A 24907-nucleotide genomic window follows, 5' to 3' on the forward strand; every position below is an offset into this window, starting at 1 on the left:
TAGTAAGTAGTTCTTTATATTGAAAACGAGAGTTGCGGTAGAGAATGGATTTTATGACACAAGTTGGCAACATTTTACCCTCTGAGTTACATACCATATTTTTCATGACACTTGCGCGAAACGAAGCGCGAAGCGAAATACTTACGTACTTTTTTTGCATGACTTTTGTGATAGGAATTCTGCTATTATATATGTATCTCTATCTATACCAGTAGTATATACTAGTATCTCTATCCGTCGGGTAGCAGTCGCACAATATTTAAAGACATTATGTTTTTGACTTGAAATAAATTCACTAAATATTAACTCAACTATTATCATAATATCACTTACAGCAACTTTAGGCGCAAATGTGATGATAAATATAGGCAAATTCAACGATTTCTAGAATATGAATTGACGAACGACGATTTGTTTAATAATGCACTGCTTTATTACTACATATATGTTATATTGCAATATTACTCAAATTACCTGGATTGTTTTTTTGACATACAATAAAAAAAATACCTACTTGTGCCAAGCGGGTTCCTAAGGTTTTTTATTATTAAATTAACAAAAAAAAAAATTATGAGTTTGACTGTTAGCTAAATGTTGATGTTAATGATGATATGAATGTTAGAGGAATATGTGGAATTTTCACAGTTAATAAAAATATGTATTTAATTGAATGTTTTATTGACTCTAAGGTTCTGCTCCTTATTATAAAACAGTGAATCTGTGCCATGTGTATCTTTAAGTACATACTTTCCACAAATATCATGTATAAATCGCTCTCTCAAACATTAACTATATTTTCTAAAGACAGATTTCATTACTACATATTCAAATTACTTATAATGATAATAAGCACTAGAGTTGGGTCTAATATCACTCATTAGGTACTTGCAAGAAATTGACCAAGAGATATTTTTCACATAATTATTACCATAAATACTAAAGTCAGGGATCGGAACCTTTTGAATACAACCACAGTATACCTACTCAATTCCAGATAGGATAAGACAGGAGAAAAATTGCTTCTTTATAGATACATTTTCATGTCACAGGTCAATCAATAAGCAACGTCATTCAATGAGTAACATTTCAGGATTAGGTAAACAAACGGTTGCAAGAAATAGAACGCCATGATTTTTAACAACAAATGTATCCATCTTTTTAGGGCGCCACAGCCAACCATGACCAGCCTGGCACCATAGCCATAGTCGTCCACGGCTATTAACCTCTTTTCATTTACCATTTACTTATCGCGCTGATACAAAAACGCGGAAGGGGTCCTAACCGGTATCAGCCTGGTGTCTCCGCTCACTGTGCCGACCACCCAATACTCTCTCCCATTCACAATCTTGGTTGTGGAGTGGCCATTCATCTTGTAGCGCGAGTTGTGGCCAAATAGCGAATCGTAAGGTGGCGGGTGGCTATCGTCTTGGATCCTGAAACGTCTGTGTTTTGAACTCTTTACGGTTTTAGTTTTTTCACTCCGATTTGTTCTGATTTTGATACGGACGTAATATCTGATTATCATCTGAAAAAGGGTACATAATACATAATATTAGTAAAACAAGAGCAACCAAGATTCACGGTAGGTATAGGTTTAGGTATGGCGGTCAACTTTCAGTCAACATCTGTCTCTTATACCTACGGTGCGGACGCTTTATACTCAAAATGCAAAAACATTTATTGCAAACATATCACGATAATATGGACCTGCAAGGACGCAGCAATCTTATAAATAAATAGCAAACTACTAAAATCGTTTCTTCAGAATTTACATAGGTATATAAGATCACATTAGTGCATCGTATCGAGGTATTTCGTAACTGAGGTTCAGTGACACAATATCAGGTTTACAAATGGATTTCCACAGACGCATATTTTGTTTTGACCCAGAGGAGCACGTAAGAGTAAAAAGCGGCCAAGTGCGAGTCGGACTCGCCCATGAAGGGTTCCGTATTTAGGCGATTTATGACGTATTAAAAAAAACTACTTACTAGATCTCGTTCAAACCAATTTTCGGTGGAAGTTTACACGGTAATGTACATCATATATATTTTTTAGTTTTATCATTCTGTTATTTTAGAAGTTACAGGGGGGGGGGGGACACACATTTTACCACTTTGGAAGTGTCTCTCGCGCAAACTATTCAGTTTAGAAAAAAATGATATTAGAAACCTCAATATCATTTTTGAAGACCTATCCATAGATACCCCACACGTATAGGTTTGATGAAAAAAAAATTTTTGAGTTTCAGTTCTAAGTATAGGGAACCCCAAAAATTTATTGTTTTTTTTCTATTTTTGTGTGAAAATCTTAATGCGGTTCACAGAATACATCTACTTACCAAGTTTCAACAGTATAGTTCTTATAGTTTCGGAGAAAAGTGACTGTGACATACACGGACAGACGGACAGACAGACAGACATGACGAATCTATAAGGGTTCCGTTTTTTGCCATTTGGCTACGGAACCCTAAAAACTAACTTGTTAAAAATTATACCCGATGACTGCAGGTGCAGATGTTCCGACCAATAAGCTCCTCGCTGAGTGAGTTATATAATATACTAGCTGTTGCCCGCGACTTCGTACGCGTGGATTTGTATATTGGTGGTTATTCTACATTAGCTTAGAACATCATGCAGCAAAATATTGCAGTAGGACGGTTAATCATTTGTTAATTATTAATATTATACAACACATGAGACTTGTCTTTCACAACCTACGAAGTTTCTAGCCCCTAACTAAATAAAATTGTTCTCGACATAATCCCTCTCAACCCCCTTAGAAGATTTTCATGTCCTCTATTCAATAAAACCTACTACCTAAGTACCTATTTACGAAGTTTGAAGTAAATAAAATTTGAACTTTTTAACCATTTTAGGGGATGAATTTTTAAAAACGCTGAAATGGCTTTTCTTGTGTTCTAATAATATGCCTCTGTACAAAGATTCAAGCCCCGTTCTCACAAAAATGTTTGAACTCCATACAAACCACCACCTTGAGATATAAATTTTCAAAAACGCTGAAATTATTTTTTTTTCCGTTTTAAAATAATACCTTTTTATGAATTTTCAAGTTCCTAGCTTAAAATAAAATTTGAACCCCGTACAAACTTTCAACCCCTTTTTAAACCTGTTAGGGGATGAATTTTACAAAACGCTGAAATTACTTGTATTGTCTTCTAATAATATCCCCAAATACAAAGATTCAAGTCCCGCGCTCGAAAAAATGTTTGATATCCATACAAACTTTCAACCCTTTTTTCACCACCTTAGGGGATGAATTTTCAAAAACGCTGAAATTAGTTTTCTTGTATTTAAATTTAATATCTATTTGCAAAGTTTCAAGTTCCTATCCTAGCTTAAAATGAAATTTGCACCCCAAGACGAACTTTCATCCCCTTTTTAACCCCCTTAGGGGTAGAATTTCCAAAAAACGTCGCAATTACTTTATTTTGTGATCGGCTATTATGCCTTTCTAAGAAGTTTCAAAGCATTTGTAATGGATTCAAACTTTCAACCCCTTTTTAACCCTGTTAGGGGATGAATTTTACAAAACGCTGAAATTACTTTTCCTGTCATTTAATAATATCCCCAAATACAAAGATTCAAGTCCCGCGCTCGAAAAAATGTTTGATATCCATACAAACTTTCAACCCCTTTTTCACCACCTTACAGGATGAATTTTCAAAAACGCTGAAATTAGTTTTCTTGTATTTTAATAATATATCTTTTTCCGAAGTTTCAAGTACCTAGCTTAAAATAAAATTTGAACCACATACAAACTTTCAACCCCTTTTTAACCCTGTTAGGGGATGAATTTTAAAAAACGCTGAAATTACTTTTCCTGTCTTTTAATAATATCCTCAAATACAAAGATTCAAGTCCCGCGCTCGAAAAAATGTTTGATGTCCATACAAACTTTCAACCCTTTTTTCACCACCTTAGGGGATGAAATTTCAAAAACGCTGAAATTAGTTTTCTTGTATTTAAATTTAATATCTATTTGTAAAGTTTCAAGTTCCTAGCTTAAAATGAAATTTGCACCCCAAAACGAACTTTCATCCCCTTTTTAATACCCTTAGGGGTTGAATTTCCAAAAACGTCGCAATTACTTTATTTTGTAATCGGCTACTATGCCTTTCTAAGAAGTTTCAAGGCATTTGTAATGGATTCAAACTTTCAACCCCTTTTTAACCCTGTTAGGGGATGAATTTTCAAAAACGCTGAAATTACTTTTCCTGTCTTATAATAATATCCCCATATACAAAGTTTCAAGTCCCACACTCACAAAAATATTTGATCTCCATACAAACTTTCAACCCCTTTTTCACCACCTTGGGGGATGAATTTTCAAAAACGCTGAAATTAGTTTTCTTATTTTTTAATATAATACATTTTTACAAAGTTTCAAATTCCTAGCTTAAAATAAAACTTGCACCCCATACAACCTTTCATCCCCTTTTTAACCCCCTTAGGGGTTGAATTTTTCAAAATCGCTTCTTATCTCTTGTACACTTTATAAATGCAACCTAGTGTGCAAATTTCAACTTTCTAGCTTTTGTAGTTTCGGCTCTGCGTTGATGAATCAGTCAGTCAGTCAGTCAGTCAGGACACTTGCATTTATATATATAGATTAAAATAATGCATACCTCTCCACCAAAGACAGCGATAGCAGTCGCCAAGCCGACCCCCATTAGCATGTACGTCATCGACAGATCGCTGTTCCTCAGCTTGCGGTCCTTGGACTGCAGATCCAGCGGACATATCTTGGTGCTGGGCAGGTCTCGCGTTTCCAGATACGTTACTATACCCGATTGTAGGAGATACGTCAGGCTAGGAAAAAACAAGATAGAGCAAAGTTACATTAACCTCCTTTCCTACTTCCAGTAATAAATTTATCAACAAAAACAAAGTTTTAAATTATTATTTTTTTCTCTTTGCTAAGCATTATCGCGTCGATGAGAAGCGAGGAGTTAGGGGTCATTTCATCAGCGATAATACAAATAACTAACAGTTTTATCGCGTAAAATTATGAAAATCCAGCTCGGTTTTACCTCGACACCCGGGAAATCGAAAACAATAAGTTTTTGATACATATTATGTATATTTTTTGCCTTAGTTATGGCAACTGGCCCCTAAATAACACTTACACTGGATCAAATAATAACTTTAATTTGCTTTTTTTTGGATAAGCGAAACCCCGTAATTTCTCCATAAAGGGATTTGGGGCGACGACATACGTGCATCTGAAAACAAGATTGTGTTTAATAATATGGATTAACAACGTTTAATATTTTCAAAGTAGTACCTAAGTCATAATAGGTACTAAAGGAGTGTTCTCTTGAGTCAAATCGGCCCCTACTATTTATTGTCTATTGTCAAAGAGTTATTGATTATAAATAGATCTTTGTTATGGCGTGTCATGGCGTTTATAGACATGCGTCTAGCCGGCAGCGAGAACGACGGTCTACTAATAGGTACCTACGCTGTCCAGAAACCTACATTAACCTACATTACTTAAACGTGTTAGATAACTGAGATGCCTTATGAAAAAAAGAGATGCAATATACGAATAGTTAATTACAAATACAATGGACACCTTACAAAGGTTATTTATGATTATCTTACCTCTTCACTTCCGGCACCTTATCCTTGGTCTTCTTCAGGTAGTCTTCAAACATGAGGTGGTCTATGGCCGTCTGTTCCTTTACAAGCACCGCTCCCCCCGTCACGTAGGGTAAGAACTGGCGATCGGCGTTCACTGAACGAAACTCGGCCCGCCCATTAGCTACCATTTTGCTTAGAAAATTCAAGTTTTCGTCTGCCTAAAATAATAAACATCTGTAGCTTAGCAGATATATCCCTACCAAACCCCATTATCAATGTTACAATTCATTGAAAATCAGGGGTTGGCAAAAGTACCTATATATATCGTAGGGAAGCCAAACTTCGCCGTATGATACCAACTTCGTCCAAGTAAAATGAAATTTCTATGAAATTATGACGTTTAAATAACTTTTGAACAGTCCGGGTTATCAAAATCACTGCCAACTTAGATTTGTGTAGGTACCTAACTCTAACGGGGTTTGATCCCTACTACTTAATATTATAAATGGGTAAGTAATTGTGTTACAGTACCTTCACGCAAGACCTTGATACATTATCTTACTTAATTCAGTCGATCTAACTAGCATCCTAAACAATAGTGCCGTAAGGTCAGACTATACACTTACTGCGTTACTTTTTAGGATGCTTAAACGCGGTTAATGCGGTTATACCTCGTAAGTTGTAACTACACTAACAAAAACCTTACTTGCCAGATAGTAGCACTAGAGTAGAGCCACTAAATTTTCAAATACCGAAATAAAAAAGGCAACGCTCGTAAATTCGAAGTCACCACAGAAAATAAGAAACAGGCGCCGCGCAGGTGTGACCATCATTCCACGCAGACGAAGTGGCGGGCAGAAGTTTATTGTTAAATAAAGAGTGCTATTGGTATGAACAACCCAATATATTTGGTGCTACTTACGTCATTGATAACGTATTGCACTGTGCTGCCCTCTGGCGCGACCCAGCGATAGTTCTTCTTGTACAGGTCCTCAGGGTATTCGACATCCAGGGTGAACTTGGAGAGCGTGAGGAAAGCAGTCAGGTTGGCCGTGTAGAACGCAGACAGTAGGATGATGAACAACCACCATGTTGTGAAGAGGATCCGAGTGGTATCTGTCAAACAAAGTATAGGTACCTATGTGTCTACTCGTACTCGTATTTAACTCATGAGCTCATTCATGAGTAGATCATAGTCGGTCGATGTGTGCGGTATGTAACCATTTATATGACAGGTAGTGGAATTAGTTACATTTATCTAATAAATCATCGACTCCAATATGTAAAACTAGAACGTATCTACTTATCATTATTTAAATTTAACAACCGTGCGACAAGTTGACATTAAAGATTCTTTACACCTGTAATATTTACAGAAAGCTAGACATATAAGTAAAGATAAATTATGTGTAAAGACTATTATTTACCCTCATATTTAATCTGAATTACGTCATTAAGTATAAATCCTGGTTCACGGAGTCACGTCATGTGTGACCGTGATATATGGAAGTCCATTAGCGACGTATCGATAGTATCGATACCATCAGTGTCGTCGTTCGTCGATGCTTTAAAATAAACTATGTCACGAAAGGTAAATATACCATTAAAGTGATTATAAAAGCACGTTTAAGAATCGAAGTCAGAATGAAAGTCGTAATATTAACTAATCGTTTCATCAAAAGAAGTTTAGTTTCGAATAAGGTACCTACTAGGTACTTATAGTTTATTTTATAGGGATAATAACCGAGTTTAGTTTATAAACTCTTTAAAAGAGCTAAGCTTTAGAGAGTTAATTATGCTATACTATAATAGGTGAGGGTGGGGAGGGTCGATCCCTAGGGGACACTTGGTAAACTTCATTTTTAATCAAACCAAACGAGATACAATTTTTTGCGCTGGGAACACTCATTCATTCGTTCCTAACTTCACGTTCTGTCATGGCACTGTATCGGAAAAGTCAGTGGTTCAAAAATGGCGGACGGTGAAAGATTTTCTGCGTACTATATTCAATTTTCGGTAAGCTTTAACTGGATTTATTTTATAATATGAGATGGAAATGATGTTAGTGAGTGTGCTTATTTTATTTGTTGTTTATTGAAGTGATGATTAACTTGGATTACATTGATATACGCGAACACATGTTTCCAGTACGGCACGTTTTATAATCTTACTATGTATGGGGAGACTTTGTCTTTTTCTTCAGGGGAGATATGATTCCGGGATCATGTCACCCCCAAAGCGATCAAGTATACATTGTAATAAATTTACTTACAAAATGATTCATAGAGCTATCATAAATATTTTCTTTTCTTTAGTAAATCATGCCGCGAAAGTACGACCAGAGAAACACTGATTTTAACTTTCAAGGTTTTTGACTGATTATTGTTTATTAAAACGGAATTTAATGGCGTATAATTCAGTTTTTAATTATACAACCGACTCCGAAAACGGAATTATCCCCGTGGCCTTTGAAAAGACTGACTAAAGTTGACATCAACATTTTACGAACTACCCGTACTTGGTCTTTTTTATCAAGTTAAACGTTTTACACACAGGGGATGTTACTCGGTCGACAAAAAACACTTATAACGATATTTGGTTTTCAACCGGCGATATTTGTTTTTATGGATGAAATGCTATTTCAATGGCTTTCCGACCTTATGTACTATAGAACCGACGGTCCATAGAAAGGATTTTAGGATTATGCAGCTCAAACACCGTCATCGAAACGTGAGCAGTAAATTTCTAAACTTATTTATTATAGTAAACAATAACGACCAGTGATGGGTAAAAAAATTAAAATTGCTGTAGGTATCTGACGCAAAAAATACCTTCATAGGAACTTTAAAAAAATGAGTTTGTTACAAGAAATTGTATGTTAATAACTTAGATTTTTGTTTTTTTTTTGGTACAAAAATTGATTCCCTATTTTATGTTGTTTTATGGATAATACGATTACATTGTGTTTTAAAAGTATAAGATTATGGATTAATATGTGTTTGATATCTTCATATATTAATTTTCTGTACATAAAGTGAATAAATTAATGTAGATACTACCCTCGAAATATGACATTCCCACTTAAAATCTTTTTACCAAGTGTCCCCAAATCTGGAAGACTTGATCCCTTCGGCTTAGACATCTGATTACCGGAAATACTAACTTCAAAACATGGAAGATGCAATATATATATGTTTGCTGTGTATTTTACAAATTATGGATGCATTGCTAATAGCGGTCCGAGTTATATAATCAATGAGAATCTGGTATGGGGAGACATGGTAAAAATATGTTTACCATGTGTCCCAAGAACCAGGGTCACTTGATCCCCCTAGGATCAAGGCTCCCGACCAGGGGTAAACAAGTCTCCCTTACATAGGGGACACATGGTAAAAGTCAACAGTATGGGTTTTCATTAAATAATGATCTAATTTATTGCACAAATCTGTTCTAATTCAAACTATTAATGAAGAGATAAATTCTGAGTCGTATGGTGTATAAAGTTTTTCAATACTACAAATAGTTAAGAAAATGTATGCTAAAAACAAAAGGGGTGATCAACCCTCCCCAGTTTCCCCTACCTACTACACGTGCTAGAGTAGAAACATTTAATCGAAATTTAATGACTTGTTGTGGTCAGCCAGTTTATCACTACTTCTTAAGCAAGCAGCCATATACCATATACCAATCGGAACAGAAGGTACAGAAACAAAATGAAACAAGTAGGTAACTTAATTTAGGTACCTACCTAAGCAAGCGGAATAAGCGGATGCAACTTGAGAATTAATTAGATTTTTTCTCTTTTATTACCTTTTTTTACCCTAACCTAGTATCGGGATCTACGGTCTACGGTTAAAATTTTGTCGGGTTATTCGGCCTACAGATGTGTAGGTACATCTGTGCATATTCCATATAGCCCCCTCTACACTCGTGCACGAACGCGAGTGTGGAGTCGATTTCGGAGATCTGCGAACTTGACTCCACACTCGCGTTCGCGGCTTCGCGACGCGATTCGCGCAAGGGTGTGGAGGGGGTTTGACGAACTCACTTGCTTCTGGTGCTAATGTAGTCCCCTGCTTCAGCAAGGCTCCGTACACGAACCAGAAGCTGGGAGACAGCGAGATGTTTCTCTCTCCGTCTTTCACGACCTTAGACCGCAAGTACGTGAGAAGAGTGATGCAAGGGCCGTAAGAGAGCACTGCCGCTAGGATCAGATACCTGCACGAGAAATAGTTTCAATAAAGCTTCTTATCTACCAATAAATGATATCTTGTCTTATCTTACCTTTATATTTATACTAGTGCTTAGCACTTTACCAGTGTTTATCAATCTTTTTCATGCAGCGACCCCCTAAGTATGTACCGAAATATTTCGCTTATGTATTGCCTTACAGCTGGTAGACGCTTAAATTGGCGTAGGCCCAGGGGGTCGCGACCCACAGTTTGATAAGACTGCTTTAGCATATGAAACTATACGACAACCAAAATATAGGTAGGTACATAAACAAAATGGCAGACGCAACTGAGGCTGATTTCTCTGCCAGTATAATGAATATCGTAAAAATAGCCAGTAAAAATATCGTTAAAAATTTTGACAAATACATCCCTTACCTATTGCACAATGTCCTCGATATTCGGTTTGTAAATCTGATTTTTACCCTGTTCTGGAAAAAACTTAAACATACCTACTAGTTACCTACTTAAAAACTCTTCACATTGGATGCGGATCCTCACGCGGTGTGCGAGCGGGACATCGCTATTTAAACGCTATTAGATAAGCGCTGTCTCGCTAAAGAATGGCTCACGCTAGACCAGGCCGGGGCCGAGCCGGAGCTTCCGGCGCTTTTTATGGAAAGCACCACGTGATCACCGATCAGCCGTCATAGAAAATGTCATGTCGGACGCCTTGGCCCAGGCCCGGACCGGTCTAGCGTGAGTCATTCTTTACACCGCATCAGTTTGATAACTGATAGAGTCTGTTCGGAAAGAGAAGAGTCGTGGAATGTATTGGGCCCCATACATTCCACGACTCTTCTCTTTCCGAACAGACTCTAACCTCGTAGGTACACGTTTTCGTACCACACTTGTATTTCGAAGGGGGCCAGGAGTCCAGAGCCCGCGGCGGACTCTTTAGGCCTCTGGAGCATCATCATCCACACGCCGTTGTCGAGGATCGTAGAGAAATCCACGAACTGCTGGTATTTGTACACTGTAGGAAGGAAAGCGGCAGCCATGTCCACTTGCTGTATACAACAATATACATATGTATATAAGATATTAAGATTAACAGTTATGTGAAGGCAATTTTAGTGCATCTTATAACAATCATAATTAGCTGACAATCAAAGACAGCTGGAGTAGGTATGTATATCTTTACAGTACATTATATATGTACATATAGTGCTACTTTACCGCACTAGTGCGGTAATTAGCACTTTCTATACGTGCCTATCTACCCGATTCGAACTTTAAAGGCTTCGTCACACAGGCGCGTTTTCCGGGGGGAGCGTGAGCGGGGCGCGCCGCTTTTACATATAAAACCCTCACGCCCCGCCCGGAAAACGCGCCTGTGTGACGGAACCTTAAAATACGTCACTACATATACAGTACATATGGTGCTACTTTACCGCACTGGTGCGGTAATTAGCACTTCCTTTACGTGCCCGATTCGAACTTCAAGATACGTCAATAGAAACGACATGGTTTAGATGTGTCAGTGTCAAAAGTAACGTTTTTGTTTGAAGAAACGTCGCTTTTTGACGTATCTTAAAGTTCGAATCGGGCCGTATGTACAACCTACTGTAAAACGTTTTGTACGATACATTTATTTTATGATCTTCGTAATCAGTTCATTTTACCTGAACCGCTTTTATTTGTCTAAATTGTTTGGCAGCCTTTACAGGGAAAATGAACCGCGAAACGAAAAGTTACTTGACATTGAGGATTTCCATTATGATCTTCATCAGCTGTTTCAATTCACTAAATAGCAGTTTTTAAATGCAAATTCTTTCTTTGTAGAAAAGAAATGAGTAACTACGACATCGCTACTTCGAACTTCGAAGAAAACTCACACTACTATTGACCAATCCGATTAATGAGTCTTGCATTCTGCCTTCAACGCCGATTTCAAAGTTTTTGGGCGGCGTGACTACATCAAAGGTGAAGTTGAACCGTTCGCGCAATATGTCCAAAACGATGAAAGCAACGCCACGTCCAGTCAGCTTTCCGTTGTCTTCAGTTTGTACCCAGCTTAAAGGATAATTCTGGAAACATCTCGAGGGGTTAGGTAGTTAAATTTAGTATCAAACGCAAATACTATGACAACAATGACAAAGACAACATTACAAAACATGACTCTACGATTTTTTGCTACAATGAGTATGTATTGCTGCTACGCGGCGTAACGCGTGTGCCCTATACCCTGCGTGTGCTACGGCGTACCGTATCACACGTAGGGGAGGCCAATTTGAACTTAAAAATTGATGTCAATGTGATATCATTTTGAATTTGAAAAGCGCTGCAAGCACAGGCTGCGAGTAACAAATAAACCTAGAACTACCGTAAAACTATTTTTAATAAATCACAATGAACGGTAAATATAGATTTACCGTTTGTTAAATACCTAATCTACAGCAATCGTATCCTAAAAGCTACAAAGCTACAATTAAAAACCAATGAATTAAATTAAAGTTTTTATTAGGTAGGTAAACTCACATCGTAAGTGCCTATTTTCAACTGTTTGCCGTTAAGGTCTTCGGCGATTTGTAGGAGTTCCTTTTTATGCTCGGACAGTAGAATCTCTAAAAAAACATAAATGAATTTAAATAAATTGCATAACGCGTGTGTACCTACCTATTATGTCAATATATTATACAGGGTGCCCCTGAAACGAACGAGAATAGGTATACTTTCATAACGTATCGCCTGATCTGCTTGTATACCTATTTAGCGAATCGTAGTCATCGTCATCCGTTAGGCTTAGCACGCACTACGGTTTTTAAAAAGCGGTTCCGCTACCGCAAAAAATGTAACGTACGGCATTCTTTATAAGCGCACGCACTTGCGATTTAAGAATGCCGTAGGTACGTTACATTTTTTGCGGTAGCGGAACCGCTTTTTAAAAACCGCAGTGCGTGCTAAGCCTTAATACTTCAAGACGTCAGGAATATGTGGTTAAAATTTTCCCGGTTATTAGCACCCACTCTATATATTCGTACATCGGTACATTTATTTATGATTTTACATTTCTGTTTAATCAAATTAAAAAAAAAGGTTAAGTTACAGGCGGAATAAGTAACTATGATTTACTTTTACGAGGGGTGTTCAAAATATTCTCGGTATGAGAATGAAAACAAACAAGTACGAAAAGTTTGATATTTTTATTTTTCAATATACTCCCCCCCTATGTTCATACACTTAAAAGATCGATCAATTATTTTTTTTAATCCTGCATAAAAATATTTTTTATCTTTGGTGTAAAAATGCTCCTCCACTGCCGCCTTCAATGCTTCATCATCGGAAAATTTATTTCCACGCAGATCCTTTTTAAGATTGGGGAACAAAAAGAAGTCGCTGGGGGCTAAGTCCGGACTATACGGTGGGTGAGTAACAGTTTTAAACCCACATTCAACAATAGCTGCCTTGGCAATATGAGCAGTATGGACGGGGGCGTTGTCATGCAGAAGCATAACACCTTTGGTTAACTTTCCTCGCCTCTTTTCTTTGATTGCATCCTTTAATTGACGTAGAATGTTAGCGTAGTACTCTCCTGTGATATTTACACCTTTTTCTTTATAATCGATCAGTAATACTCCTTCACAATCCCAAAATATCGTGGCCATGACCTTGCCAGCTGAAGGGATGACCTTGAACTTCTTGGGATGAGCTGAACCCTTAATGTGCCACTGCATGGACTCTTGTTTACTCTCTGGGTCATAATGATGAACCCAGGTTTCATCTCCAGTAACTATTCTTTGCAGCACCTCATCAGGATTTTCACCGCACAGGTCAATAAAATCGGAACAACAAGCTACACGCATGTCTTTTTGAAGCCGAGTCAGCATTCGCGGAACCCATCTTGCACTTACTTTTGACATATTAAGATGGTCATGGATAATATCATGTACGGTACCAATAGAGAGATTGGTTACTTGTGCTATAGATTTTACCTTCACTCGACCATCTTCCAATATAAGTTTTTCCACTTTATCAATATTTTCTTGTGAAGTAGCTACTACAGGCCGGCCAGGTCTAGGGTCGTCTTCAACACTCTCCCTTCCACGTTTAAACTCGCTTGACCACTTTTGAATGGTAGATAAAGAAGGAGCAGACTCACGGTAAACACAATCCATTTCCTCTTTTATAGTTTTTTGATTTTTACCCTGTTTTGTCAAGAATTTTATCACGCATCGATGTTCTAATTTAGTTAACATTGTCAATTCCCACATGATGTTCATGTTTGTTCAGCAATTGCAGAAAAACAAAAGAACATCTCGGTTCGAATTATACTTTTTTTTAATGTCAATGAATAAACCTTAGCGGCCAGTAACGAAAGAAATTTTAGAAGAGGTTGTAAGTAGGGTTTGCAAGATCCGTCAATTTTTCGGATCCGGATATTTCGGATATTAAAATTTGACGGATCCGGATATCCGGATAATTCGGATAATACGGATCTGTATCAAGAAAGGTGACGAAATTGACAACTTACATACAAGGAACAGCCAGTAAAATGTTCATGTTTTAGTTAATTACAATTATTAATAATTATTATTATTATCTCAAAACGATATAAATATGTATAATAAGATATTCAGTGTAGTCTTAATTAGGTATTCCTATTAATAATATTATGCATTTTTTTTAGTAGGCCGTAGTCGATTTGTAACCGAAAACGCCAAAAATGAAGTAATTAAAGCAAATTTATTTCTATATATCTACTCAGAAGAATTAATTCTAGAGGTGCCTAAAAACACCGCTTTAACTTCGGCGTTTTTTCTTAAATTTGCCATTATAAGCTCACAAAATAGAAAATGGAGAAAAAGTTACATATATGTACTTTTATTATTTTATACCGGTGTGGTGTGATATAATTTATACTATTAAAAACGTACTTCCTTTACCTTGGTAAAATAGCTATACCTTCAGTCGTTCGACTGAGAAAAATGGCTTAGAAAAAGTATCTAACTCATTTATTCAGTCCCCATTACAACAATCTTCCATTATAAAGAAGATATAAATCCAGTTAATTACTGCAAAATAATGTAAAATTACTACAAAAGTTTCGGGAAATTAAGAAATTTGGGCTACAGCTTCTTAATAACGAGAAAAAAATATCAATATTAGTTACTCAGCAGCACATCAAGCACATGTTATTTATGTTAACAGAAGACTGGGAACCGACACGATAACACAAAAAAGTCACTAATAACAACACGCACAAGCACTAATGATGTTCCAGGTAGACGACCCAAAGGCGACTGAGCGAAAACCTGATAACAATTACTTTAAAACATACAAATATTTACCCTTATTCCAGTCAGGAGGCATGCAGGTAGCTCGTTTTAATACTGTTACTGTTACTACTGTTTAGTTTAAGCAATATTTGTATTTATTTTATGACGTTATCGCGTACCAATAACGCGACCAATGCAATATTTAACGGATCCGTGAGATCCGAAATATCCGGATCCTATGAGACGTTGGATCCGGATCTTAGATTTGACGGATATCCGGATATTTCGGATATCCGGATATCCGGATCTCAAACCCTAGTTGTAAGATATCAATACCGAGAATATTTTGAACGCCCCTCGTAAATAGTTAACTATCTACCTGCTTTAAGATTAAAATATATAAAAGTTTTAAACTCGATACACTAAATTTGATAGGTACCTACCTATTTTAAATTTTTAACTTTAATAGTTATTTTAATGGTAATGAGTTTTATATTCAAGTTGTATGTTAAGGATGCTTGTGAGTTTTGATCGAGATTTTACTGTGAAATAAAAGTTATCCAAAATATTATTATTGTATATTCTCATTACTTTAGGTACCTACTGATTAGCGAGCTAGATAGCAATAGATATATACATAGTAGGTATTAACGCCGGTGTGGGTTTAGTGGGTAGGCTCCTCCCCTTTTTTCATAACTGAAAAGAGCTGGGAGGTGAGAGTCCCACATACCCCCCATTATGGGCCCACGTCGGGGCCAGGGGGACGATGCGTAACAGCATTCCCACATCGATAAAAAAAAGGTATTAAAGTCGTATTTTTAACTTTAATAGTTATTTTAATGGTAATGAGTTTTATATTCAAGTTGTATGTTAAGGATGCTTGTGAGTTTTGATCGAGATTTTACTGTGAAATAAAAGTTATCCAAAATATTATTATTGTATATTCTCATTACTTTAGGTACCTACTGATTAGCGAGCTAGATAGCAATAGATATATACATAGTAGGTATTAACGCCGGTGTGGGTTTAGTGGGTAGGCTCCTCCCCTTTTTTCATAACTGAAAAGAGCTGGGAGGTGAGAGTCCCACATACCCCCCATTATGGGCCCACGTCGGGGCCAGGGGGACGATGCGTAACAGCATTCCCACATCGATAAAAAAAAGGTATTAAAGTCGTGCATCGCTGTGGGGTGCCGGCTGTGTGTTAGATCTCCCTACTTAAACTCTTAAACTTTTTACGGCGACTAGTATAACTTTAGCCAGAAACAAAATACAACGTTCAAATTCAAATTACCTGTAATAGGATTATCATAAACCACTTCGCAAAAAGTGGCATTGCAAATGGAGGAGATGATGAGTTCCAAGCCCGACATATTTCTTCAAATTACAAGCTTTATAAGTAATTCAACGATTTTTTTAACTGCCGAATGTGATGGACAGTTGACCAGCGCCCGAGGACACTGGACGAGCGCTCACGGCGGCATGGCGCGGCTTAGTGGGAACGTGCTTTGACCACGATAACGGCAGCTGTCACGCCATTGCTCGAACGTTGGGCTTAGAGAGGATAGGGCATATTGTATTGTAACAAGATACAATTATTTTCATCTCTATTTTGCACACATTTTACAGCCATCTGCACAGCAGCTGCTCTAAGAAACATTTCCAAAACGCTCTTTATTAATTCAGTATAAACCCTGTTTACACAATCCTAAATTAGGCCCCTTAGGTACCTAATAAATAGTGTAGTGATTTTTTTTTAATGTACGGTTCTAGGCCTACTCCACGGACGGTATCCTACGGTTATAAATGTGAAAGTTTGGATATTTTGATGTTTTTGATATATCTTTTGGTATTTTCTAAGAAATTATCAGGTAAATCACATTTAAAGTTTTGTCCCTATTCACCCCGTTTGACGGTACTGTTCTAATCACAAGCGATACATTCATTTAGGTACCTACATGTCCAAAATTAAATGTCCACACTATAGTAGCCCTTATGTAAACGAGCGGAATCATCAACGTTGATATAATTACGTTCCTACATCGTCAATATTCTAATAATGGGACTAATGGGAGTGACGGCACGACTTGTCAATTTATGTAATAAACTGTAAACAAAAACCGTAAAGCAAATAGCTAATAACACTAATAACTATAGCTACTTCAAAGCGTAGTCTCGTTAACCTAGGACAATTTGATTTTATCTAGGGTTAAGGTTACAGAGTTAGGGTTGTTATTTACTTTTATTATGTACTAGCGACCCGCCTCGGCTTCGCACGGGTTAAAAATTATACATAAACCTTCGTCTTGAATCACTGTATCTATTTAAAAAAAACCGCATCAAAATCCGTTGCGTAGTTTTAAATATCTAAGCATACATACAGACAGACAGCGAGAAGCGACTTTGTTTTATACTATGTAGTGATAGTGAAGTTCCTCTTAATATACCACCTCAAGACAACCAAAGTCACCGCATAATTCAAAACACTAATTTGTCTTAAACTTTATACTCATTTTATACAATCAATGAATCTTTGCCGAAAGTATCCTTCCATACATTAACCTTTTTCATCGCACGTTGCGAACGTTGTATAAACACTACGCGTATTTTCTTTGTATAAGTATATCTACTTCAATTTTGAATAAGGATGAAAGCAGCTCCTTTTATGCTGTGTATAATGTTGTAATAATAAAGTTACGTCGTTTGCGATGTCTATTTTCTTAACATTATTATGATTTTATTTTATGCGAATTGCTTTATTCATTTGTTTTCGTTTCATTTTTAAATAGACACCCATCCCTGTTTTTTCCACTAAACCCAGGGAGCGAATTGCGCTGCCATAAGATAAACAGGGTGATTCAGGAGACGTGAGCAGGATCAAGCCTACGCATACAGTAAGTTATAAACAACTGTTTCGTACCAGTATTTATGAGATTAACTTTAATTTATTTTAATACTGTTTAAAAAAAAATTTAATTTATTTACGACATTTATGGTCACCCTCTTTGATATATCCATAACAAGTGCCAAATTGAATGTCATCGGAGTCTGGTTACCTTTGAAAAATCGTATCTCACTCAAGTGTGACATTTTATTTTCTTCATATTCAAAGTGCTGCATAACGGTTAAAAAGGTTTTATCTCTGCTAATTAAATGTTGTAGGGTATCCATGATTGTAGATAATTAAACCAAAAAGTATAACAACATAAAATAAGCATGATTAGTTTTACTTAAATTTTGTGGTGAACGATACAGGATACGATATTTAAAAAAAGTTATAGGATACATATACTTGGTCAACCACATCTTGACAGTAGAAAAAGGCGACAAATTTGAAAAATGTAGGCGCGAAGGGATATCGTCCCATAGAAAATTTGAATTTCGCGCCTTTTTTTATTGACCAGATTTGTTTGACCAGCTATAGCTATAACTCTTGCACAGACTTGATGACAATGTGACCAACTAAATAGAAAGCATACACCTTTCAAACATCACACAACGCATAGAAAATTTGAATTTCGCGCCTTTTTCTACTGACAAAGTGGGTTTGCCAGAGTATATACCATACATATATATACATAGGCATTCTAGGCAAACATAATGATGTTATTCGACTCATTCAAGGTTTAACATTTCGCGCCTCAACGGCAACGGCAACACTTCAGGCATGAATATTATTAGTGCCGTAACACACTACCGCACCGCACCGCGACCTTGATGCGATGTGAAAGCGAGAAAGAGATATATCTTTCTCACTAATAAGAGATATCTCTTTCTCGCTCTCACTTAGGGGTGCCGCGCACCGTGACCTTGGTGCGGTACGGTAGTGTGTTACGGATTTAAAAATAAATTTGGCTGAATGCGAATGCCCCACAAGCGCAATGAAATTAAAAAAAACGATGTCAAGTCGAGTGTCGAGTTGACATTTGACATACCACCAAACTTAGAGAAGAGGTTATATTTCGTTAAGTACTATACAAACCAAAAATAAACTTATAAGTTTCTGTATAACACTTTTCATAATGAGGGAATCTTTTTTGTCTAACTGCGAAAAGAGCTTTTTGCAAAGAATTATTTCAGAAGGACATGTAAGTCATCTACAAAACTAAACCAACTGGCTCCTAGTTTTTCAATTATAAACTTCTAAAACTAATATACTTTTTTTACAGCGTCTCGATGGAAGAAGTTATAATGAAAGTAGAAATGTGGATATAGCATTTGGTTCTCAATACGGTAGTTGTATTGTATCTCTAGGCGAAACAAAGTAAGTTCCACAAATACACCCTATAGACGTTTACAATTTGCTGCTGCGACTACCCTATCGTTTTGGGCACTCAGCAGAGGCATCGTATAAACTACTTCCTCATGCTTCTGACACTTTCTGAATTCGGTGTCGAAGAGGTTTTCCAGTTGGTTGTCAAAATACCAGCAGCGTTTGCGTTGTGCGTTCGCAGTGTTTACCTTTTGCCTGTAACTGTTGTGGTAGAATCTGAGATGAAAGACAAGCCATGCCCTTCTATAAGTACAAACACGTGCTGCACTCATCATACCTCAACATGATCTGTGGAGATGTGTCACCAGTTAATAGCAGCAATGAGCATGAGCAAATTGTAAATGACATAAAAACGCAACATCTGTATTATTTTTACCATTCATCACTTTAATCACTTTATAGTCATTGGTTGTTTTCTTTTTTTTTAGAGTTCTAGCGCAAGTTTCTTGTGAAGTTGTGCAGCCGAAGGCCACAAGACCAAATGAGGGTATTTTGTACATAAATGTAGAGCTGAGCCCCATGGCCGCCCCTCAGTTTGAAGCTAACCGCCAGACAGACCTCTCAGTGTATCTAAATAGACTGCTTGAGAAATGCTATAAGGACTCAAAATGTATTGATTTGGAAACACTTTGTATTGTTGCAGAAGAAAAGGTACCTAGCATTCAACAATTTACCATTACTATATTTGCTGTGTATGTTTCAGTGATGTTATGATGTGATATTGTCTAATATCTGTTCTGTACTTGCCCAGAAAGTGAACTTATGCAAATTGAGATATACATAATTAGGTGAATCAACTTTTTCTTGTCACTCGTTGCCATGGTTACGTTCTCCTGGGTCACTCTAAAACCTGATTTTTAGGCATTTAAATTCAGCAAACACGCTTTTTTGTGATACTTATAAACCCTTTCCAGTGAGGGTCGTCTACCAAGCGTGTCAGAAGAAGTTGGTGTACAATGTCTTCTAACAAACTATGCTACTATTGTCTCTTGGCTGACCGGACAGAATAACAACAAGAAATAGTTGATCCACCCAATTATATTTAACATATATAAGTAGATCAGACAAGTATTGCGAGTACTACATCATAATACCTTGAGAATTAAAAAGCTCTTTGCAATGGACGCCAAGTGTATGTGTTCCACGTTTGTGCATTATCAGAACTCTTTCTGCTTTTATTGAATTAGCCCAGAACAGTGAGCGTAAGTCATAAAAGAGGAAATGTGAACAGTACTATGCTTTAAGACTTCTGCCAAAATAAGTGGCTTTAGTTTCCTTAACACAAACCACGCACCACCCAACTGACAACATAGGTTGTCTACATGGCACTTCCAATTTGGAGTGTTGTCAATCAAAGACCCAAAGAACTTACTCTAATTGGCATCGGGGAGTCAGCTGTGCAGAGTGGCAGTTAAAGATTTCGACCAAGAGACAAACTAACTTAAGTGTGCACATTGCTTTATATGATACTTACTCAAAAAATAACTGGTAAAATTTAATAGTCTAATACTGAGGTTTTTAGTGCTAGTGTGGGCAAAGCCAAACTCTTTCTTCCATATATTTCTGCCTATGACAAATACTGACCTATTATTTTGAACATATTTATGTTTGCCTACATTCTCCTGCCATAGCCACTGGCAGTTATACTTATCTAAATACTCTCCTTTAAAAGGCATAGGTCTCATGGTAACCCATACAAACACTTTCTGAGTAACCGAGTAGAGTAAATTAGACAAGCATATTATATCTAAAATGAGTATTAGATGATACCTATTTTATGATTACTGGATACAGGCTATATCAGTTGTCATAACTGCCTGCCTGATTATTAAATAATTAATTAAACATTTCAGGTGTGGTCACTACGTATAGACATAAAAGTCCTAAACCATGCTGGGAACCTCATTGAATGTGCCAGTATCGCAGCACTCACAGCACTCGCTCATTTCAAGAGACCTGACGTCACTCGCAACGGCGACGCTGTCACTATACACACTTTGTCAGAAAAGGACCCCATTCCCACTGTGCTATATCACTATCCAGTATGCCTGACATTCGCTATATTTAGTAATGAGTAAGTATTGATTTCTGTTATAGGATTAAGTTAGTAGTCTTTATTAGTGGCCTTCAAATAAGTAGGTAACTATTAGGGGCTTCCTCAATTACTTGATTAGTAATTATAATAAGACCTGCCCTTGCAATAAAGAGTCTATGCGGAAAGAGAAGTGTTGGGGAAGGTATGGGGCCCAATGCATTCCACGACTTCTCGAACAGACTTTATATACTTGTTAAATTGGGCTGGGAGTAGGTATGGTTTAGGAACTTGCTCATCAGTTTAATAGAAACTAATGTCAATAATATTACTATAATCGTTGGAAATTCCGTCGATTATCGAATTAAGTCCTGACATTCAACTATGATGATTCTATAATAGAAACAGTCTAGTCAACCCCCACTAAATCACAAACCACAGTAAGCATTAAGCGATCACTTTTATTCTATGGGTGCCCTAAAACCTGAACGCATGTCACATGAGCGTTGCCGTCACTTCATAAACTTAAAATGTTGTCAGCATCATAAAGGAATACCCCTTTATGTGGATAAGGATACAATCAGAAAATGACGGCTCATAGTCTAGCTAGTCCTTTGTTTTTGTCTACAGAAGAGATGCAAGCCTTCTTAAAATGACCCAAAATTTGTAAAAAATATCTAACATAATAGGTGAAACATTGAGACCCATTTTCCTCTTTCAGCATACTTATATCAGACCCCAGTGTAATAGAGGAGTCAGTATGCACGAGCAGTACAGACGAGGGCATCAACACCGGCGGTGGTCTTCTAGTTATCGGCATGAACCAGTACAAGGAGCTCTGCTTACTAGATCTGACAGGCGCCGCTATCTACAACCCTAACTTGGTACACAAAGCCATCTTAAGCGCAGCCACCAGGAGTAAAGATGTCGTTGATATGATCAAGACCTGTATTGTTAGTGATGACACAAAGAGGTACGACTTTGACTTCATATAGTCTGTCAAGCCATTTCCGTCATTAAAAAAAGCGGTAAATTTAAAAATGTAGGCTCAAAAGATTATCAACCCAAAATTAAAATTTCGCGCCTTTTTCTACTGGCCTTTTGCTTGAGCGGCTATAATTTGTTTTTAGATGTAATAAAGTCACGTATGACACTAAAATCAAAATAAGAGTAATTTTAGAGAAATTTAGATTTTTGATGTTCGTGTTAAGCCCTCAGGATTGTCGCCAGCTCGCCAGTAGTCGCCACTGATTGTTTTCAATGGATCGCTCCATTGATAATGGGGTATGTTCACGGTATGTTTATAGGATATACCAGCCTGCACCCCTAGCACATGATTGGCGCGTAGTAGATCGCAATCATGTGATAGCCGAACAGGGATACCTACACCAGTGATAGTTCTTAACATTACAAATCCATTAGGTATAGACGCTTCAAATGTTTTTATACATATCCAATAAAACCTATTCAGCTGGTACTGGGCAGGGCTCGTCTAAACTAGGGATTCTTGTGTCCCACATCATTTCCTCAAACTTTTTCAATTCTCTACTTTCAGACAAAAACGAGTGAAAATAAACTTCTCAGACATAATAACGAACGAGCACGTGCTGTCTCTAAGCAGACGCGATGTGAGCATTCGTCTCAAGCATTACAATGTGGACGACGTCCCGCCGCGAGACGAGGACATGGACGAAATGGAAAGCGATGGCGTCGAGGAAGTGGAACTCGGCAAATATGATGGTGGGTTGGATCGACTATTTCGTGTTGTTATTCAATCCCATCAGCCAAAATCACAGAACAAGTAGAATGGCGATGCGAGCAGGGTACGTGTCGCCGCCGGTTATGAGCAAACGCTCGCATGCTAGTACTCGCCCGCGCTGACCGAAAAACGTAAACATGCGTTTTGCGCCCCAATAACCTTCAGATTAAGAAGCCAGACATCAAATCTGTCTAAAGGAGGCGTATCCATTCACCACGCACACAAGTTTTTACTACCGTTGCGCGAGTGTTAGTAAATGTGGAGAGGAACGAGCGGCGACACCGGTTCCGATATTAACTGCGTGCGATAGCCATTCTAACCTCTTAATATGTTCTGTGGCCAAAATTATCACTGTACACATTCTACTAACTTACTCAGTAGATTACCAATACGTATTACTGCAATATTCTGCCGCCAGAGTGCAGCACTAGCACCCATCGTAAACCATAGAGTAATTTATACATACTGTGCCTTGTGTTTTTTGAGAAATTTTCATACAATAAAAAATGACACTGATACATCAAGGCGGTTTGTTTACAAAGAAAATCGAAATTCAGCTATCTTAATCGCTCGAATATGCAAGAGTGGTAGAGAGGTTAGATATCTAAATTTCGACTCTCTCGTTTCCGGTAGACCCTCCGATTGTGAGTAATTGTAGTAGTGGCACCCCCTACGCAGAGTTTTGCGTAATTTTCCCTATTTTGAAAATGTTGGTATAAATACCCACAAAAATGCACAGGAACATTTTATAATGAGTAGTTCAGTCGTATAGGCTTGTATTCTATAGACAAGAGTTACAGGTGTAATATTTAACTTTACAGCTAGGTGTAGTGTAAGAGAAATTCGTACTTCAAATTGAACAGCTGAAGCCGATTTCACTGTATCCTATATTATGACTAAGTCGAGGCGCCACCATTAGGGGAATTGTTTTTCTAATAAACCAATTAATTTCTGTATAAATCAGTATATTAAAATTGTTGTCCTACTGATTCCCCAACTTTTGGTATAGAAAACACAATTCCCCTAATGAGGGTGCCACTGGACGGTTGCTCAGTCTTAAGCGGTTGGTTTTTTTTATACCATATCGGTGGCAAACAAGCATACGGGCCGCCTGATGGTAAGCAGTCACCGTAGCCTATGGACGCCTGCAACTCCAGAGGTTTGGTTTGGAGGTGTTTGGTTGTCAAATGGTTGAACATTGACAAATCAGTTACCACAACACATATAGCGCCATCTAGTTCGGCTGTCAAACTCAGGGGCACTATAATTTACACTTGTTCTACTATCAATAACTGTTATTTCAACATTTTTTCAGTCGTTTCTTCAGTGCCTCAAACTGCGGAAGTTGTGTCTCAGAAGAGTGCTTCAGGATGGGTGGAGGTCTCGTCAGAATCAGAAGAAGATTGTACTGTAGTAGAGTAATAGTCATGTATGTTACGTAAAATGTAATAAAAATCCATTTTACAATTTACTGTTATTATCTCTTAACAGTACTATATTATTAGCATTGCGTTTCCCTCATAAATTAACAATCATACATAACACTTTGACACTGCAAGGATAGTATAATACAAAAATATTGGCTAATTATACTATATGGAAATAAATATTACTTAATGATGTTAAGTTCATCATAAGATGGTTAAAACATTCTGTAATATGAGTTCATTTATGGAAAATAATTTCATAAAATTATTTAAAATGTCACGCAATAATATAATGAAGGATTAGTAAACATCACACATTGATTTTCATTCTTAATATTTCCCAATACATTCTGTCTTGAT

General features: G+C 37.2%; 2 protein-coding genes across 4 annotated transcripts; one reads left to right on the top strand and one right to left on the bottom strand.

Moving 5' to 3' along the window:
• Positions 1-1233: 1233 nt before the first annotated feature.
• On the bottom strand, positions 1234-16456 carry LOC134662765 (glutamate receptor ionotropic, delta-1). 3 transcript variants are annotated; one of them, XM_063519053.1, is made up of 10 exons: positions 16351-16456; positions 12320-12405; positions 11677-11868; positions 10685-10848; positions 9655-9824; positions 6529-6722; positions 5628-5824; positions 5150-5245; positions 4649-4832; positions 1234-1525 (listed from the first exon to the last, which is right to left on the bottom strand). In XM_063519053.1, the coding sequence occupies exons 1-10, from the start codon at positions 16427-16429 to the stop codon at positions 1241-1243; spliced, it is 1647 nt and encodes a 548-aa protein (XP_063375123.1). In that variant the 5' UTR covers positions 16430-16456; the 3' UTR covers positions 1234-1240. The 3 variants fall into 3 exon arrangements, with proteins under 3 accessions (XP_063375123.1, XP_063375124.1, XP_063375125.1); XM_063519054.1 differs by lacking the exon at positions 11677-11868; XM_063519055.1 differs by lacking the exon at positions 16351-16456 and having other exon boundaries at positions 11677-11878; positions 12320-12392.
• A 2542-nt stretch (positions 16457-18998) lies between these two features.
• LOC134662547 (exosome complex component RRP45) lies at positions 18999-24591 on the top strand. The gene is made up of 7 exons (XM_063518809.1): positions 18999-19144; positions 19226-19320; positions 19758-19980; positions 21183-21403; positions 22083-22334; positions 22917-23101; positions 24436-24591. Exons 1-7 carry the CDS (start codon positions 19079-19081, stop codon positions 24540-24542), a joined length of 1149 nt encoding a protein of 382 aa, XP_063374879.1. The 5' UTR covers positions 18999-19078; the 3' UTR covers positions 24543-24591.
• Positions 24592-24907: the final 316 nt, after the last annotated feature.

The sequence above is a fragment of the Cydia amplana genome, chromosome 3, assembly GCF_948474715.1.
Source record: "Cydia amplana chromosome 3, ilCydAmpl1.1, whole genome shotgun sequence".
NCBI lineage: Eukaryota > Metazoa > Arthropoda > Insecta > Lepidoptera > Tortricidae > Cydia > Cydia amplana.

What these genes read in the sequence shown, in the direction of transcription:
- LOC134662765 (XM_063519053.1), bottom strand. Translation starts at nt 16,429, where the DNA reads ATGTCGGGCTTGGAACTCATCATCTCCTCCATTTGCAATGCCACTTTT. An exon ending in TGAAAATAGGCACTTACGAT is followed by an intron (nt 11,869 to 12,319) that starts GTGAGTTTACCT and finishes AGATGTTTCCAG; the next exon opens with AATTATCCTTTAAGCTGGGT. An exon ending in TACATTAGCACCAGAAGCAA is followed by an intron (nt 6,723 to 9,654) that starts GTGAGTTCGTCA and finishes TTTGTTTGACAG; the next exon opens with ATACCACTCGGATCCTCTTC.
- LOC134662547 (XM_063518809.1), top strand. Translation starts at nt 19,079, where the DNA reads ATGAGGGAATCTTTTTTGTCTAACTGCGAAAAGAGCTTTTTGCAAAGA. An exon ending in GTATCTCTAGGCGAAACAAA is followed by an intron (nt 19,321 to 19,757) that starts GTAAGTTCCACA and finishes CTTTTTTTTTAG; the next exon opens with AGTTCTAGCGCAAGTTTCTT. An exon ending in GGAACTCGGCAAATATGATG is followed by an intron (nt 23,102 to 24,435) that starts GTGGGTTGGATC and finishes ACATTTTTTCAG; the next exon opens with TCGTTTCTTCAGTGCCTCAA.